General features: G+C 42.8%; 1 protein-coding gene across 3 annotated transcripts in view; it reads right to left on the reverse strand.

Moving 5' to 3' along the window:
* heatr1 (HEAT repeat containing 1) overlaps positions 1-20,270 on the reverse strand; it is a 95,281-nt gene that overhangs the window by 49,031 nt on the left and 25,980 nt on the right. For all 3 annotated transcript variants that reach the window (XM_033025455.1, XM_033025457.1, XM_033025456.1), the window contains exons 4-13: positions 19,371-19,512; positions 17,793-17,894; positions 16,936-17,076; positions 14,090-14,301; positions 13,312-13,436; positions 9,607-9,715; positions 6,900-7,007; positions 6,075-6,192; positions 3,320-3,427; positions 1,361-1,456 (exon numbers count right to left, since the gene is read on the reverse strand). In XM_033025455.1, coding sequence (XP_032881346.1) covers positions 1,361-1,456; positions 3,320-3,427; positions 6,075-6,192; positions 6,900-7,007; positions 9,607-9,715; positions 13,312-13,436; positions 14,090-14,301; positions 16,936-17,076; positions 17,793-17,894; positions 19,371-19,512 — 1,261 coding nt within the window. The remainder of the gene's footprint in view (positions 1-1,360; positions 1,457-3,319; positions 3,428-6,074; positions 6,193-6,899; positions 7,008-9,606; positions 9,716-13,311; positions 13,437-14,089; positions 14,302-16,935; positions 17,077-17,792; positions 17,895-19,370; positions 19,513-20,270) is intronic.

Here is a 20,270-nt window from a genome sequence, read left to right on the forward strand (position 1 = left end):
ACTGTGAACAATTAAGCAAAGGGTATCTGTACCCTTTTGGGCTGCACTGTGGCGTAGCGGCAGAGCTGCTGCCTTACAGCGGCAGCGATCCGGGTTGGATCCTGACGACGGGTGCTGTCTGTATAGTGTTTGTACGTTCCCCATGTGACCGCGTGGGTTTTCTCCGGGTGCACCGATTGCCTCCCACACTCCAAAGATGTACAGGTTTGTAGGTTAATTGGCTTCCATACATTGTCCCCAGTGTTTAGGATAGAACTAGTGTACGGGTGATTGCTGGTCGGTGTGGACTCGGCGGGCAGAAGGGCTTGTTTCCACGCTGTATCTCTGAAGTAAATTGTGTATGAGTCCAAGTTTATTTTGCACCAACAATAAAGAACAGCACTTTGAAGTGTTGCACCAGAAATATAATTTGTATATACTCTGCAAGTTAATTTGTCAAATGCTCATTTGCATTGAGGCAAGTTATCTTCAGAAATGGAAATTCTTCTGAGACATAAACAAGTGTTTAATACAACTGACTTCTGTTGATGACGTTTTACTCCCATCCAAGTTTAAAATAACATTCATTCTGCTAGATGACCCAAAATGATGAGCATTGGAGTTATGTGGAGTTTTTATTTTGCTTTGTAAACAGCGTAAAAATATGCCAAGTGTGCATCTGTGGATTGTGTAAAAGGATGTCACCATGCTGCGCACGCATGACAATAAAGAACTATTGAACCATTGAGTTAAATAATGGGTAGAACGTCAGGAACAATTCCCCTACTGTTTTACCAAGGAGTGAAGTGGTCTCCTTTAGAAAAGCAGGTACACCAAAGTTTAACATCTTACATTGAAACCTAGAAAATAGGTGCAGAAGTAGGCCATTCGGCCCTTCGAGCCTGCACCGCCATTCAATATGATCATGGCTGATCATCCAACTCAGTATCCTGTACCTGCCTTCTCTCCATACCCCCTGGTCCCTTTAGCCACAAGGGCCACATCTAACTCCCTCTTAAATATAGCCAATGAATTGGCCTCAACTACCTTCTGTGGCAGAGAGTTCCAGAGACTCACCACTCTCTGCGTGAAAAATGTTTTTCTCATCTCGGTCCTAAAGGATTTCCCCTTTATCCTTAAACTGTGACCCCTTGTCCTGGACTTCCCCAACATTGGGAACAATCTTCCTGGATCTAGCCTGGCCAACCCCCGAAGAATTTTGTAAGTTTCTATAAGATCCCCCCCTTGTGTACAAGGTGGTGTAGTAGGCAAGAAGGTGACCAACTAGAGGATAGCTCACAGGGGATGCAAGGCCCAAAAGCCCTGTTTATTGCTGTATCTCAAAATAGTAAGCAGTTACCGGAACAGATACTCAACTCACCTTCAGGGCTTGTAGAGCAGCAAGAACTACTTCTGGACTGTCATCTTTTATCCTTTCCAAAATACTTTCCTTCAGAAAAGTATTATCATATCCCTCCTTTAAAAGAAGTTTACAGATTAATAATTCCATAATCAAATAGCTGGTGACCATCAGTAATAATCCAATGTCTATGGTAATACATTTGACAACCTTTAATATGCTGACACCACTATTGAGCTGCTGCCTGAAAAACAAGCTTATTATGAAATCCATTATTGGTGTGCAAACAAAATGCAAAAATAATTAACAGAAATTTTGCCAATTTCTTCTCTTGGGTTTACAAATTATAAAACCACATTACTTAAATGAAGCAGGATTTAGGGAGATTAAATTTCAATTATGAAAGATCATGATAGTATGCTTACAGCAGAGGAGTCTGTTTGGCTAGTCGTTCTAACTCCCATTTCCATGTAAGAGCAATCCACCCAGTACTCCACTCCAATTAGCCCTGAAAATTGCCTCCAATACTACTCTGACAGTGCATTGACTGTGTAAAAAATTATATCTTTGTTCTTGACTGCTGTCGATAGGAGCACTTTCTCTCTACATTTGCAAACCATATCATTCAAGATTATAAATATCGCTATCAGATAACATCCCAATCTCATCTGTTCTAAGGAGAATAACTCCAGCATCTCCCGTCTATCCACTTCACTTAAATCACCTATTGCTGGAAGAATTTGTGAATTTTTTGCAAAACCTGCCCTGAAGCCTCCACATATTTCGCAAAGATTATTTAAAAAAAGACCCTTTCTTTTTTAAAAGAAAGGAAATTGAGCTACACCCTCTAATCATGACATACAGGTACTGTGAAAACATACATGAATAATGTACATAACGCAGCGGTACACAAAAGAGTACAATAGTACAGCGGTAGAGTTACTGCCTTACAGCACCAGAGACCTGGGTTCAATCCTGACTAGGATCAGGAGTTTGTACGCTCTCCTTGTGACCATGTGCGTTTTCTCCGGATGCTCCAGTTTCCTCCCACACTCCAAATAGACAGGTTTGTAGGTTAATTCTCTTTGGTAAAATTGTAAATGGTCCCTAGTGTGTAGGATAGTGCTAGTGTACGAGGGAATTGCTGGTTGGCGCGGGCTCGGTGGGCTTTAGTGCCTGTTTCTGCGCTCTATCTCCAAAGTTTAAAAGTCTCAAGATGAAATGTGATTAAAAAATGAAGTGGAAACCCATCCCTTCCCAAACGCTCTGCATTTCTTTTAAGTGTCTTTAATTTAACTTGTAGGACATTCCCAATCGTTATACTGACAATTAAGTCGTTTTCAAGTGGGCAGGAAATCAAGGATATCGTCCTTTCTCTCCTTTCAAAGAGTGCCGTGGGATCATTTACATTCACTGGTGAGAGAAAACTCAAACATCTCAAAACACACCTATAACTCAGAAAAACAAACTAAATTAAAATCAAAAAGACACAAAATGCTGGAGTAACTCAGCGGGTCAGGCAGCAACTGGGGAAAAGGAATAGGTGATGTTTCGGCTCGGAACCCTTCTTCAGACTGAAACGTTACCTCTACCTTTTCTCCAGGGCTGCATCCTGACTCTCCAAGTTACACCAGCATTTTGTGTCTATCTTCGGTATAAACCAGCATCTGCAGTTCCATTCTACACATGTTGAACTAAAATCAAGGGTTTAAAATCAAGATATTCTCTGTCAACTATTGACCGAGGCATTTTAATATCTTAATCTTAAGCAACCGAAAATGGGCACCACAGTAATGCGCTTGGTAGTACAACATCTCAGCTCCAGCATCTCTGTTCAATGCTTCACCTCACAATGCAGCTCTCTTCAGTGAAGTATTAAACCAACATTTTTGTGCCACGCAACATGAACCACGAGCTGCTGATTCAGAGGCTGGGATGCTGATAGTATGGCTGAACAGGAGTTAGTAAACCTTGCATTACCTGAGAGGTTTTAATGATCTCCTTTAAGTGCTCCATGGCAAATCTTCGAACGTTAGGCTGTGGGTGATTGAGACTCAGCAATAACGATGTGTCAGAATCTGTTAATAACTAAAATAGTGAAGGTTAATTAGGAGTTAATAAAATGATTTTTAATTTCTTCCCCCAAAGTCATTGACTTTTCTGGTACATGATTCCATAGGCCCCAAACTTAAATGACCTTGTACTTACAAAAGTAAAAACATTGTATGCAAAGACAACTGTAAAGCATTATGAGCCCTTCTAATGCTCCTCCAGCAAGTCAATTGACAGCTATAGAGAGGAAGAACCATATTCATCTTCCCCTCTATAACCCTGATTACAGATGACAATAGGAGTGCAAATACATAGTTCCTTGAAGGTGACATCACAGATAGATAAGGTGGTCAAAAAAGCTTTTGGTAAATCGGGCTTCATCAGTCAGAGCATTGAGTATAGAAGTTGGGAGGATATGTTGCAGATATATGAGGCCGCATTTAGAGTATTGTGTTCAGTTCTGGGCAATGTGTTAGGAAAGATGTTATCGAATTGGAAAGGGTACAGAGAAGATTTACAGGGATGTTGCCAGGGTCTGAGCTATAGGGAGTGGTTGAGCAGGCTCGAGTGCATGAGGATGAGGGATGATCTTATAGAGGTGTATAAAACCATGAGAGAAATAGATCAGGTAGACGCACAGAGTCTCTTGCCCAAATTGGGGGAATCAAGAACCAGAGGACATATGTTTACGGTGAAATGGCAAAGTTTTAATAGGAATCTGAGGGGAAACCTTTTCACACAAAAGTATGTGTGTGTAAGGAATAAGCTGCCAGAGGAGGTAGTTAAGGCAGGGACTGTCACGTTTAAAAAACAATTAGTCAGGTACATGGATAGAACAAGATTAGAGGGATATGGGCCAAACTCACGCAGACGAGACTAGTGTTGATGGGACATGATGGTCGGTGTGGGCAAGTTGGGCCAAAGGACCTATTTCTATGTTGTATGACGAGGCTAAACAAACTGAACAAAATCAAAGGCCCTTCATGTTACTGAGGCATTTTGATAGCCTATCCCCAGGCAACCTAAACAGCATAATAATTCCTCTCAAAGTGCAACCATCTCAGATCCAGAGACCTGGGTTCAATCCTGACCTCCTGTGCTGTCAGTGTGCAGTTAGCAATTAGAATTTATTCCCATTTCAAGGGCCAGACAAGACGTGCACTTTTAAGACTGCAGCTAGGACAATGCACTACTCACTCCCAACCCACATTATCTGCCCCGATACCTGGATTTTGCAACTTTAACCCACACATTAGTGGGGCACCACTGGTGGGGAAGAATGAAGACCCAGAGTGCAGTTCGCAGTTTGGTCAAAGGAAATACAAGGGAAATCAAGATGTGGCATTTAGGTGTTTAAAATGTTTACACTGTTAGAGCAAGGAAGAAAGTGCAAGTCCTTCCTTCTCCTGGCAGGGTGAAGGGTGCCACCATCATTTACAAGCAACACATTTTGGTACTAGAAACAGACATAGCCACAGGGAAAGACACAAAGTGCTGGAGTAACTCAGCAGGTCAGGCAACATCTCTGGAGAAAAAGGATGGGTGACATTTCGGGTTGGGACCCTTCTTCAGACTGAAAGTGGGGGATGGGGTGGAAGATACGTCCCCAATAAATTTCATAATTGGAAAGTCCTTGGGAGGACAGCAAGACTAATTACTTCTGATGAAGCAAGAAAACTAGAGTTTGTAAAGTTGGAGTTTAAGTGGCGTTCAGTTGTAGCATCAAGTCAGTTACAAAGGGATCTCCGTATGGGAAAAAAAAAAGGATTCCTCTGCAACAACCCACATCATTTCAATCTAAGTTTACACTCCGATTGCAAAAAATGTATAAACTTCAATTCCTCCTCCAAATTGTCCTGCAGGGTGATACTGGGTCAAATTTGAGGTCAGACGCTGACATATTACCCAGTGTACCTGTGTAGATGTCAGAGAGCAAGGGTGAATGAGAGAAGTGAACAGTTAAGAAATATTTCCATCTATGTAACATTTATGTGACAAGGGCAGTACAGTGGTGCTGCGGTAGAGTTGCTGCCATACAGTGGCAGAAACCCGTGTTTGTTCCTAACTACAGGTGTTGTCTTTACGGAGTTTGTACGTTTTCCCCATAACCGCTTGTGTTTCCTCCCACACGCCAAAGGCGTACAGGTTTGTAGGTTAATTGGCTTTGGTAAAATTGTAAATTGTCCCGAGCGTGTAGGATAGTGTTAGTGTACGGGATGATCGCTGGTTGGCGCGGACTTGGTGGGTTGAAGGGAGTGTTTCCGCACTGTATCTCTAAAAGTTAAAAGTACCAATAAAAAAAGTGACATGAAATAGGACCCTTATTAAAAAGATAAACAACTGTGCAAACCTATTGCAGCTTTGGAAGGTGTAGCAGTACTTTCCATAGAAGCCACAGAAATGCTTATGGTAAACCAAGCACATGTCTTCTTCTACGGCAAATTCTCAAAAGCAATATCTTTTTAAAAAGGGCAGTATTAGTTTCTATGATGCAATGAGATCAGATTAAAAACACGGATCGTTTCACTTACAAGTAATTTTAATTCTAAGGAGCCATGATCATCAGCTACAATACAATACAATACGGTTTATACCTTCAAATTGTGCCAAAATAATCTACATTTATCGCAAAACAGATTTTTAAAGGCACGGCCAGATCCCCAAGCATTAACGTCAATTTTACCTGATGCTTAGCACTGCTCAAAGACAGAGCAATAAACCGGTTGAAAACATCTTGCTCTCTCTGGCTTGTAAGTCTATTCAGTTGTCTTCCCAATGAAAATTCGTAAGCCTTGGGGTACCTATATTGAAATTTACAAAAGACTTAAATAGGAGTAGTTAATAAAATTGATTTTAAAAAGCAAATGTGTATTTTGGTTTCCAGCTGAGCAAATGTAATACAGTAGTGTTATTACAATAGTGAGGATGTCAATGGTTATGGGGAGAAGGCAGGAGAATGGGGTTGAGAGGGAAACGGCGGAGTAGACTCAATGGGCAGAAAGGCCTACTTCTGTTCCTTTGGCGTGCATTAAAACCTCAAGGGCGACAGAGCAGGACTTTGGACTTTTTCTTTGGTAAATGTTGCCAAAATAGAGCAACAGGTGCAAGAATTTCATTGTTCAGTGCAAATGTGACAATAAAGAAGCATTGAACCATAAACAAATTTAGCTTTTGGGAATATGCATCCTTTCCTTTAAACCATCTAGTCCTAAGACCTCAGGCTGTTTTGAAGTGGTCCTTCATTGGCAAGTCCTAATCTTTTCTCTGCTAACAAATGGGTGAAGTATGGCAGCATATTTGTGAAGCAATGCAGCTGAGAGTGGACATGCATTGCAGCCTTTTCTCCAAAAACAAACTGTGCCATCATTTTGCAGTCAAAGCTTGGATTCTTTAAAGGCAGATACATCCATGACTTTACAACACACAAGTGCCTTTAGCTTGCAAAGGTGCCACACATACTTGTCTTTTGAGTGCCTGCACATATAGTTGGATTGCAAGCTGAGTTTACCTTGTTTCCAGAAGTCTGACCAAGGGCATAGTTTTCTGATTTAATGCAGAAAGACTGTCAGGATCAATATCCTGCGTCGAATGAGAAATATACTCCTCAAGAAGCAGGCTGGAAAACAATTCAGATGTTGCATGAGCTGAATCAACAACAAAGATAAATGAACCATAGCAATAAAACTCTGCAGAACTACAGCTAGATATTTATCTATATAAAACCTTACCAAAGATTGCTGGCTACAGGTCCTTGCGGATGATATGTGTGTTTAACAGTTGCAATAACACATTATTCAGCACATTTATCACATGGCAAATCTACTCCAAAGAATTTGATGCAGATAATCTATCACTTGTTAACACAAGATTTGAGTGTTAGTTTTATTCTGAACCAGCTAATCTCCCCTAACACAAAACAAAATTCACGAAGTATTCATTGTAAAATATTTCTCCTTAATACTTAGTTTGCAATATTTGGTTTAAATTTATACAATGCATAATTATAATAATTGTTATTTATTTCATTGTTTTAAATTAGTTTCACTGGGAAATCTGTTTAATACTTACAATTAAGAATATTTAGTTTTAATTGTGCACGGTTCAGAACATAAGCATTATTATCAGGCATTAAGCCAGCATCATTTTCATTCTATGTTTAATAAAGGATTTTTAAAATTTTATTTAATGTGGGGAATGAGTAACAATCAGAAATATGTGATCGGATAAGTGAGCGTAAGAGATGACAAAAGGGTAAAGTGATACTAGGATATGTGTAGAAAGGACCTGGAGATGCCAGTTTACACTGAAGATCAACATAAAATGCTGGAGTACCTCAGCGAGATAGGCAGCATCTGGAGAGAGGGAATGGGTGATGTTTCGACTCTCGACCCGAATGGGACTGGGAGTTAAAGTGTTCAGCCCCTTTCAGTCCGCCTAAGCCTACGCAATCTCTCAGTTGATATAACCAGAGCTGCCAAGTTTTGTCAGAGCATCTCAGTATTCTAGTACCTGAAAATCACTATTTTGCTGAGGAAATTAGTATTTTAACGCAGTGCCATTTTGCTGATTTAAAAAAAAAATGTTATGTGCGGTCATACCCAAAATGCATAAAAGAATGCATCGGTAGACAAAAATGCTGGAGAAACTCAGCGGTTGAAGCAGCATCTATGGAGCGAAGAAAATAGGCAACGTTTCGGGTCGAAACCCTTCTGCAAACAAGAATGCATAATTTTCTTTCCTTCGCCCTCCCTCCTTCTCCCTCCACTCTCCATCCTCTACCTCTCTCCACCACTCTCTCTCCCCCTTGAGCCCACCCACCATTCTGTAAAATCAAGGCCAATCCCAATGTAGCTGCAATCCCACTGGTAACCTTTCACCACTAGGCTTATCCAGAATTCTACCTCTGCCTGAAAAATAATCAAAGGCTCAAGAGAATTCCAAAGACTCATTGTTATACAAAAATGTTCCTGAACAGTCTGTGACCCATAGCACTGTGGCCATACCGCTATGTGTAAAGCCTGTAGCGCTGTGTTTAAAGCCCATAGCGTTCCAGCCAGTACCTCTTTATTTAGATCCCACAGCGCTCCAGCCGACAGCTCTTTGTTTAAATTCCCACACATTAAACTGACAACGCTCTGTTTAAACCTGGAGCGGGTCAGGCAGCGACTCTGGAGAGAAGGAATGGTGACGTTTCTGGTTAAGACCCTTCTTCAGACTGAACTGAACTCCGTATTTAACAACATAAAAATCGTACATCAGGATTCTTATCGCATATCCGTACAAAATACGGAAAATCCGTACTACTTGGCATATCTGTACAACCATTTAACTCACCCTCCCATTCCCATACTGACCTTTCTGTCCTGGGCCTCCTGCACTGTCAGAGTGAGGCCCAATGCAAATTGAAGGAACAGCACCTCATATTTCGCATGGGCAGCTTACAACCCAGCGGTATATTGATTTCTCCAACTTCAAGTAACCCTTGCTTTCCCTCTGTACTTCTCCCATCCTAGTTGTCCGTCTAGTTTCACTGTCCTTCTTATTAATTTTACTGATTGTATGCCTCCTTGTCACCTTCCGCAGCTAACAATGAACCATTTTATATTTCCTTAATATCACTGCTTTGATCTGTCATTTTCACACCTTACCCTTCCATATCTCCAGACGCCCTCTCCCCTGACTCTTAGTCTGAAGAAAGGCCTTGACCCGAAACGTAACCCATTCCTTCTCCCCAAAGATGCTGCCTGTCTCACTGAGTGATTCAAGCACTTTGGGATATGAAGGTTTAGATTTTTGTGGGAAAAGCCAGTATCTAAAAGCAGTGATGTTTTGCCACATCATGCATGAGCAGGCAATCAAATGATGTGCAAGAAGGAACTGCAGATGCTGGTTTAAATCGAAGATAAGACACAAAAAGCTGGAGTATCTCAGCCGGAGAGGCAGCATCTCTGGAGAGAAGGAAGGGGCGACGTTTCGGGTCGAGACCATCAAATGATGTCGGTTTGATTTGAGGAAATGTACATGTTCAACTTATTTTTTCCAATGAAATACACTACAACTGCTTTCCTACAAATATTAAGTGGGGAATCATATCTTAGAAGAGAACAAAAAAATCTGAGAGAAAAAAAAAATCAGATTAACAAATAAGTAGCCAAGTCAATTGCAAGGAATTTCATTGCAAAAATATAAGCAATCAAAATGTTATTAATATTTACTTGGCTACAGTTTGATCCAAGTTGTTCTCCAGGGTAATATTCTGAAGTATCGCTTCCAACAGTTGGAGATGTGTTTGGGAACCAGGACCTTGGTCCTCCTCCCTTTCGGCTGTATCAACAAAGAAAACAAAATAATTTAATCAAATTCATGCCAGCAAGAAAGATTTTTTAGTAAGCGAGTCTGACATTCAGTTATTAGTAGTTTCAAGCTTCAAGTGACATTATTTATATTGAATTGTGGTGAGTTCACAGGTTAATTATTACAGCTAGATGTTGGCAGCAGAGAAGATGTTGGCAGCAGAGGATAGAACGTTCATATGTTGGTCCTGGCATTTTATTGTAAAACTGACGAAAAGCTTCATTACGTCATGTTTAGCTTAGTTTACTTTAGAAATACAGTGTGGAAACAGGCCCTTTGGCCCACTGCATCCGCACTGACCAGCAATCACCCATACACTAGTTAATCCTACAGTTGGAACATTTTATAGAAGCCAATTAACCTACAACCTACACATCTTTGGAATGTGGGAGGAAACCAGAGTACCTGTAGGAAACCCTCATGGTCACAGGGAAAACATACAAACTCCGTGCAGACAGCACCCGTAGTCAGGATCGAACCCGGGTCTCTGGCGCAGTAAGGCAGTAACCATACTGTTGCACCACCGTGCTGTCCACAGTCTTTTACTCTTCCAATTCTCAAATGTTTGCTTTGTTTAATTCAAGCATTAAGATTTTCTTAACCATTAAGGCTTATTTGCGATGGCAAGCATGCAGCAAAAGTACAACATGAGCGGCCAGCTTGGCACCCAGTTAGAAATGGTTAATTGAAGTCAGCCAACTCGCATCTATTAGGTGGGAATAACCCCATGGACCATGGATGTACTAGGTGTAAACAGGGGAAGAGGAAAGGTCTTCTAGTAGAGTGGATAAGGGAGAACCAGTGGATGTGTTATATCTGGACTTTCAGAAGGCTTTCGACAAGGTCCCACATAAGAGATTAGTATACAAACTTAAACCACACGGTATTGTGGGTTCAGTATTGATGTGGATAGAGAACTGGCTGGCAGACAGAAAGCAAAGAGTTAGAGTAAACGGGTCCTTTTCAGAATGGCAGGCAGTGACTAGTGGGGTACCGCAATGCTCAGTGCTGGGACCCCAGCTATTTACAATATATATTAATGATTTGGACGAGGGAATTGAATGCAACATCTCCAAGTTTGCGGATGACACGAAGCTGGGGGGCAGTGTTAGCTGTGAGGACGATGCTAGGAGGCTGCAAGGTGACTTGGATAGGCTGGGTGAGTGGGCAAATGCATGGCAGATGCAGTATAATGTGGATAAATGTGAGGTTATCCACTGGTGGCAAAAACAGGAAAGTAGACTATTATCTGAATGGTGGCCGATTGGAAAAAGGGGAGATGCAACGAGACCTGGGTGTCATGGTACACCAGTCATTGAAAGTAGGCATGCAGGTGCAGCAGGCAGTGAAGAAAGCGAATGGTATGTTAGCATTCATAGCAAAAGGATTTGAGTATAGGAGCAGGGAGGTTCTACTGCAGTTGTACAGGGTCTTGGTGAGACCACACCTGGAGTATTGCGTACAGTTTTGGTCTCCTCATCTGAGGAAAGACATTCTTGCCGTAGAGGGAGTACAGAGAAGGTTCACCAGGCTAATTCCTGGGATGTCAGGACTTTCATACTAAGAAAGACTGGATAGACTCGGCTTGTACTCGCTAGAATTTAGAAGTTTGAGGGGGGATCTTATAGAAAGTTACAAAATTCTTAAGGGGTTGGACAGGCTAGATGCAGGAAGATTGTTCCCGATGTTGGGGAAGTCCAGAACAAGGGGTCACAGTTTAAGGATAAGGGGGAAATCTTTTAGGACTGAGATGAGAAAAAACATTTTCCACACAGAGAGTGGTGAATCTCTGGAATTCTCTGCCACAGAAGGTAGTTGAGGCCAGTTCATTGGCTATATTTAAGAGGGAGTTAGATGTGGCCCTTGTGGCTAAAGGGATCAGGGGGTATGGAGAGAAGGCAGGTACAGGATACTGAGTTGGATGATCAGCCATGATCATTTTGAATGGCGGTGCAGGCTCGAAGGGCAGAATGGCCTACTCCTGCACCTATTTTCTATGTTTCTATATTAAGAGAGCATTGGTTATTGGGTATTATATAGTTATGGGAGCAGGTATGTGCAGATGCAATTCTAATTCGGCGCGTTGCCTCCCTGGGGCCAGGTCAAAGGAAATCTACAAGACACTGAAGAATATTCGGGAGGAAGATGGAAAAGAGAGGATGATCGTCTGGAGGTTGTGGCCCACACTGGTATCAATGACCTAAATAGAGAAGGGGTTGAGGGCCTGCAGGCAAATTTCAGACAATTGAAGGATTTCCTTCCAAGTGACACAGGTACTTTTTAATGATGTTAACAATGACCATTTTACAGTTGCCGTAACAGAAATAAATAAAGGTGGAACTGCATCAACTTAAATTATCCCACTACTGTGGTGGCATTCAAAGTCAAGGTTTCAGATTAACAGTCCTGGTCGGAGTTGTGGACGTAGTTCAGACCATCGCAAACTTGCCTCCATCTACACTTAACGCTGTATTGAGTCCATCTACACTTCATACTGCCTCGGCAAGCCCGCCAGCATAATCAAGGACCAGTCTCACCTCAGTCACTCCCTCTTCTCTTCATCCCTCCCCCATCAGGCAAGAGGTACAGTAGTTTTGAAAATGCATACCCCCAGATTTAGGAAGTTTCTTCCCAGCTGTTATCAGGCAACTCTCATCAGCTGGAATGCAGTCCTGTTGGCACTGGGCCTGTACTCGCTGGAGTTTAGAAGAATGGGGGGGGGGGGGGGCTCATTGAAACATGCAGAATAGTGAAAGTCCTGGATAGAGTGAATGTGGAGAGGATGTTTCCATTAGTGGGAGAGTCAAGAAGTCATAGCCTCAGAATTAAAGGATATTCGTTTAGGAAGGATGGGGTGGAAGATTCCAACCTTCACGTGGTCCGCCCTGTTTCGACTAATGCAATCAACTCCACGTGCACAAACAGAAGATCAAATAGAACAAGGTCCTACAACTTTAGGCTATGCACGCCACACGAAAGAAGAGAAGTTCAGGAAGGAGATGAGGGGAAATTTCTTTAGTCAGAGAGTGGTGAATCTGTGGAATTCTTTGCCACAGAAGGCTGTAGAGGTCCAGTGGATAATTTTATGGTATAGATAGATTCTTGATCAGTACAGATGTCAGAAGTTATGGAGAGAAGGCAAGAAAATGGGGTTAGGAGGGAGAGATAGATCAGCGATGATTGAATGGCAGAGTAGACTTAATGGGCCGAATGGCCTAATAGTACTCCGATTCCTTATGACTTTGCATCTACCTCACCAGAGACCTTCTATCTATCATTAATCAGACTCCAATGTTATATCTTGCACTGAATATCGCACTCATTATCCTTTATCTGTGCACTGCGGGCGGTTTGATTGTATTAATGCATAGTCTTTTTTCTGCCTGGATCATATGCAACTAAAGATTTACATGTACCTCAGTTCACACAATAATAATAAACTAAACCCAACCACTAATTCCAGTAATAACCAATATATCACATGAATATATCAAATGAATGTGATGTCTATATGATTTTATTATGTCTACATGTGCATGCAACCAAGAATGAGTGTATTTACATACCCATGCTAATGGAACGGATCAAATTAGGGAGAAGATGTTGGAGCAGAGGACAAACTTTATACCGAGCATCAATCTCTTGAAGATTTGCGATAAGGCCAGGGACGTTACAGAGGTTATCAAAGGTCCTGCAAAATAAAGACCATCAAGATAAGCCAATGGAGCATCTAAAATTCTTATCATGCGTGTCTCACTCACCCAAACAAAACTCACTTTAGTGAAAAGACAAGAAAAATATGGTAGTTGGGCAAGTGGACCAAGCAGCAAATAGAGCACGCAAGTGACCAAGTAAAAGTGGGTAGATTACTTCACCATCAGTTACCCAAATATGCTGCAGTAAACTTAAAGGTTATATAGAAAATTATTGTACATGAGGAACTGGATAAATGGCAAGTTATGAGGATAGAGTCTGAAGTTGAGCAAAGAAAGCAATGAATGTTCAGACATTTTTTTTAATGCAGCAGTAACCAGCTTATTGAGAAATGTAACATTCTGATTGATATTTTCTCAAAAAGATGTCAATAATAATCTAGCTGTTTCACAAAAAGTTTATTTCAGTTACTAATGTTGCACATCGTTAACAATAGTCTGAAAATGTATGTGTTCTGAGCACACCTCAGGAAGTATTGCAATATGCACTGCTCTAAAATATATTTTTTGCTCAAATAATAGTATTTGAAAATTGTTATTCTGCGGAATCATACACCACTAGCACAATAAATTAAAATAACAGAACATTGCTAAGCATTTCATATTGAAATGAAAGCAACAAATCACTTACTTCTGACTAATATGTTCAGTCTTTTGATGCTGCAGTAAAATAATCAGGCAACTTAAGCCCTCTCGTATCAGAATTGGGATCTTCACAAGCGCTCTGCTGAGTTGCTGAGCCAAAGTGTTTACCAGAGAAGACTCTAAAATAACTTTCACAGCAAGTTGAGAGATTATCATGTAGGTAGCTGCTCGATAATCCGCCAATGAGGATTTCAGTCCCTACAAAATGAGAAGAAAAGCACATTGCCCAACGTACATCAAACAAGGCTGAGCCAAGGTGGCAGTGCTGGGCACCAAAAATTATAAGTGAACAACCAGAGTATACAATGAGACATGGACTGTTATCTCATATACCTGACCTCAATTATTGGGTGATCTAAGGAACAACAGCTATCAACCTATCCATGTAATTGTCCTATCCACATTTTGTTGAATTAACACTATATTTGTGAACTTCTTCAATACAAAGATATGGGCAAGATTAAGTAGTAAGCAATCTAAATTCTTAAACATTTCACGTTAGTGTCATACAGCACGGAAACAGGCACTCAACACATCAAAAACACACGAACTCATCATTGATTTCAGACGTAAGGCACAACCTAAGACCCCCCTACTCATCTCAGGCGAACCCATATCCACCACTGACTCATACAAATTTCTAGGCACTCACATAAGCAATAACCTCAAATGGAAAATCAATTCAAATCACATCTACAAAAAAGCCAACCAGAGACTCTTCTTCCTCCGCCAGCTCAAGAAGTTTAGAGTAAGGAAACACCTCCTAATCAAATTCTACACAGCCATCATCCAAAGCATGCTCACTTCATCAATTACAGTCTGGTTCAGCAGTTTAGACACTCACTCCCGTAATAAATTACAACGCATAGTTAACAAAGCATCCAAAATCATCAGCACTCCCCTTCCATCAATAGAATCACTCCATCACAAACGGTCTGTGTCAAGGGTGAAGAAAATCATCTCTGATCCCTCCCACCCAGCTCACCACATCTTCCACCTGCTGCCATCAGGAAGGCGCTACAGCTCACTGTCCGCCAAGACATCTCGATTTAAAAACAGTTTTTACCCACACGCAATCCGAATTCTGAACACACTATGATAACAGCACATATCCTCCCCATGCATGTACTGTATATTGTATGATGTTGTGTTTTATGTTATGTTTGACGGGAATCAGCCTACCTTGTAACATCCTGTACTGAACCTGAATTCCACCAGCTTGACTGTGTGGTCATTAAATAATCTAATCTAATCTAATCTAACTTGCCCATGATAACCGAGATGTTCCATCTACACCAGTCCCACCTGCCAGCGTTTGGTCCATATCCCTCTAAACTTTGTACAGGTGCACAACCTTTTATCCGAAGTTCCAAATAACGAAAAGCTCCGAATAGCGGACATTTTTTCGGTCCTTGAAAAATGGTCCTTGAAGACGTTCACCGAGGGCAGCCCGCAGAGGTGACAGCGGAACCTCCGGTCGGTCCTCGAAGAAAGGGGAACTAAATCCCCATTCATAAAAGAGAAGGTGAGGGTATATTGCGCGGGAGGGTTAATAATTGACAATCTGCTGCTGCCTGCCCGCTGAGTTAAAAAGTTCCCACGGTAGACTCACAATACAGTGTATCATGAGTCTTGCGTGGGAACTTTTTAACTCAGCGGGCAGGCAGCAGCAGATTGTCGCTCCCTTCAGTTTCACCCCACCTACACCCCTCTGTTTCCTGGCCATGTGTGTGACCCCTTCCCTCCCCTCTCCAGCTCCCCGCCCATTGCACCGGCGCGGGGGCTTTGCACTGTCTTCACGTCGGCGATGCCAGCAGGTCAGTGCCAGTCACCGGAGACGTCAGGACCAACGGGATACCGACCCCCAGGCCCACTGCAAGCACGGAGATCCCAGAGACCCACAGCCAGCAGCAGCCCCGCCCCGTTCCAACTCCAGAGGAACACGCTCCCTGTAGGGGCAGAAGCTGATGGTGTGCAAGGTACGTCTTGTTCTTGGGGTGGCGCAGTTCGGGCTGCAACTTGTCGCCGTAGCGGCCCATCGGGGAGCGGATTCCTCTGGAGTTGGAGGGACAGGGAGACACAGCGGCTTTTGAGAATGGTGGGCAATCACTTCCAAAGTTCTGCCCACACAGTCAGTACACCTCTCCTACACGTCTCCCGCACTAAGATCATCTCGCAGAGAATGATCCCAGCCTAACCCTCCCTATTCTCTCCTATTCTGCAAGAAAAAACTACACAGAAGACTCAAACTCGTGATCGAGTAACTGCCGGGATCGAAGCGCAAACTCGCGGATATGAGCCGAGCACTCTACCACTGAGCCAGCCGTTAAAATCTACGCTAAAAATCTTCCATTCCGAACGCCGAAAAATTCCAAATTACGAAAAGTGTCTGGTCCCAAGGCTTTCGGATAAAAGGTTGTGCACCTGTACCTGTCTTTTAGATGTTGTTATAATACCTGCCTCAACTACCTCCTCTGGCAGATTGTTCCATGAATCCACCACCCTCTGTCCCTCAGGTTCCTAACAAATATTTCCCCTCATCTTAAACCCTTGGCCCCTGGTTCTTGATCCCCCCCCCCTACTCTGGGTTAAAGACTCTGTTCATATACCCTATATCTTCTCCACGTGATCTTATACACCTCTGTAAGATCTCCCCTCAGCCTCCTGTGCTCCAAGGAATACAGTCCTCGCCTACTCAACCTCTCCCTCCACCTCAGGACCTCAAAACTTGGCATTATCCTTGTTAATCTTCCCTGCATTCCTTCCAACTCGTCAGATGGAAACCAATGTCTCTCACTTACATTAACTTCATCCACATGCAAAATACGTTACCTTCTGGATATATGGCAGCAACTTGGCGACAATGGGGTCAGTTACTTTATCCACTGCACTCAATGCTGCAACAATCGTGGATGCATAAAAAGAAAACAGAACTCTCAACTGCGCTACACTGTTGGGATAATCAGCGTGTGCCTGGAGAAAAAGACAAAATAAATCATTGTTAAGATTACTTGAAATTAGATTTGTGATTTAACATCCAAAATGCGTAATTTTTCTCCATGGCTCTAGTCCTTAAACTTCTGCTGTTCTTCATTTGGAAGACCAGACAGAGAACAGCCAGACTCGTTATTGGTGAAGGACATCACACACCAGTCTGGTCTGTGCCCGCTGTTCTCAATATCCAAATACCAGCAGCAAATACAGGCAGCAAAGGCAATCATAGGGACTTATTCTCTTCCCTTCTATGAGACATCAAGACCAGCAACAAAGATTCACAAAAATGCTGGAGAAACTCAGCGGGTGCAGCAGCATCTATGGAGCGAAGGAAATAGGCAATGTTTCGGGCCGAAACGTTGCCTATTTCCTTCGCTCCATAGATGCTGCTGCAACCACTGAGTTTCTCCAGCATTTTTGTGTACCTTCGATTTTCCAGCATCTGCAGTTCCTTCTTAAACACAGCAACAAAGATTTCTTGATCTCTTCACTTACCCAACCTCCACCAAAACACTCGATCTCTACAATTCAGGTGCAAGCCATGCAGAATAGTAAGAGTTATTTGTTTTATATTTGATGGTACTTTTGCCATCACTCACTATGTTTGCATGAAAAGTTATTATGGAGAATAATATTCAAAGTAAATTTCAGGAGCAAAAAAGATGAAAATTTGAATTTGTTTAGCACATACAAACCTTGACTGTCTTGGTTACCAGATTACAGATAAAATCCATAAAGTCCAGATCTTTGTAACAATGCGTGATTAAAGTGCTTCTTGCCAATGGGACACCAGGTTTCTGTAGAACAATGAGATATGCAACATTTTATTAATAGATTGAAAGATACAGCATGCATGGAAGCAGGCCCTGCAGCCCACGCCAACCAGCGATCACCTGTTCACACTAGTTCTGTTATCAAACTGTTGTCTGCATCCACTCCCGACACAGTAGGGGCAATTAACCTACAGACCCACACATCTTTGGCATATGGGAGGAAACCGGAGCTACAGGGTCACAGAGAGAACGTGCAAACTCCACGCAGCCCAAGGGCAGCACAGCGTGTGGTGCAGTAGCGTAGCGGTAGAGCTGCTACTTTACAGCACCAGAGACCTGGGTTCGATCCTGACTACGGTGCTGTCTGTATAGAGTTTGTACCCTGTGACCACATGGGTTTTTCTGTGTGCTCCGGATTCCTCCCACATCCCAGAAGATCAACAGGTTTGGCTTCGGGTGGAGACCTCCTCAGTTTCCGTTTTGCTCTCCCCTCCCCACAGCACAGGCACAGAGCTTTCACAACACTGGCCTCCACATCCATATCATTCCCTGACGCAATCCCACCACCAGTCACATCTTCCCCTCCCCCTCACTTTGCTTTCTGCAGAGACCACTCTCACCATGACATGTTGATACGCACACCCCTCTCTCTTGCCCGTTACCTTCCCCAGCAAACGCAGGAAGTGTAACAACTGTCCCCAGGCCACCTCCCTCAAACCCATTCAACCCAACCGAAACTCCTTCCAGCTGAGACATGCACATCCTCCAAACTTATCAACTGCAGCATAGGTGATCTCGATGTAGCCTCCTCTACATCACTGAGACCAAGCGTGGACCAGGCGTCTGCATGGCCAAACTCATGTGCTCTGTTCACGGAGGAGTTCCCTGATTTCTAGCCATTTAAATTCCCCTTCCCATAACAACTTGTCCATCCTCAGTCTCTTCCACTGTCAGAGCCAGGCCACCAACAAAATGGTAACCTACAACACAATGGCACAAACACTGAATTCTTCATTTTTGGGTCACCCCACCCCTCCCTCCTCATCATGCCAGTTTCCCCCCATCCCCTCGACAGACAACTTTCCTTCCTCACCCCCCCCCCCCCCCCCTCCAACACTCCTGTCACATAGACTCTTTCTCTTCCTCAATCTGCAACTACCTCTACTTGTTCCCGGTGACCCATTTTTCTTCCCGCTCTCCCTTCTACCCACCATCCCTCCCTCTGGTTCTGTATTTCACTCATCTTTGTCAAATTCCACCCTTTGCACCCTTTCGTCTTCTCCACTCATCACCTCCAATCTTGGTTACTATCTCCACTCTTCGGGCTGAAGGGTCTGTTTCCGCGCTGTACTAAACTAAAACACAGATGCTGCCTAAACTGATGAGGTCCACCAACAGCTCCTTTTGCGTCGGCAAAATGGTACAGATTTTACAAGTATGATTCATTAGACCAAAGATTTGCAAACCCTAGCTTTGATTAACTGTTTGAACATTATCTACCTGTATGCAACGTAGCCAGTTCCATCGATGAGTTGGGTCGTTGAGTTTAAGAAGTTGAATGGTCCTCACAAACACTTTGGTCTCATGAAAGGGAAGAATGCAGCCAATCAAACTGTCCTGGTTATACAGATGGATATGAAACCTGGAAAAATAGATGCACACTGTTGTGATGGTGACTAAGCCTCTGGAGATTGAAATTGGTAGATGTAAAAAGGCCTTTATTCAACATTGAAAAGACATTTGGATAGGCACATGGATAGAAAAGGTTTAGAGGGACATGAGCCAAACACAGGCAGGTGGGACAAGCATAGATGGCGCATTTCGGTCGACATGGGCAAATTGGGTTGAAGGGCCAGTTTGTGTGTAAAAAAGAACTGCAGATGCTGGCTTAAATCGAAGGTAGACACAAAATGCTGGAGTAACTCAGCGGGTGAGGTAGTATCTCTGGAGTCCTTTAGTATCTCTGAAGGAATGGGTGACGTTTCGGGCCGAGACCCTTCTTCAAACTGATCAGACTGGCCAGTTTCTGTGTTGTATGTATCTATAACATGAGCAGAACTTCTGGAGATATCTCTCTCTCCACTGACACTCTGCAGTACAGTGAGCTTTTACACTTTTCAAACATAAAGATAATATAAAGATAGGGATGAACAGTAGTGCAGCGGTAGAGTTGCTGTTTACAGCACCAGAGACCTGGGTTCTATCCTGATTGCGGTTGCCGTCGGCACGGAGTTCTCCCTGTGATGCGTGGGTTCTCTCTGGGTTTGTAGGTTAATTGGCTTCAGTATAATTGTGCCTGGTGTGTAGGATAGTGTTAATGTATGGAGTGATTTTTATGTAGAAATACCATGTAAACTTTGAGTATGTTGCTTCTCGTGCATTATGCAGAGCTTTGTTCTC

This window comes from Amblyraja radiata, chromosome 8 (genome assembly GCF_010909765.2).
Source record: "Amblyraja radiata isolate CabotCenter1 chromosome 8, sAmbRad1.1.pri, whole genome shotgun sequence".
Taxonomy (NCBI): domain Eukaryota; kingdom Metazoa; phylum Chordata; class Chondrichthyes; order Rajiformes; family Rajidae; genus Amblyraja; species Amblyraja radiata.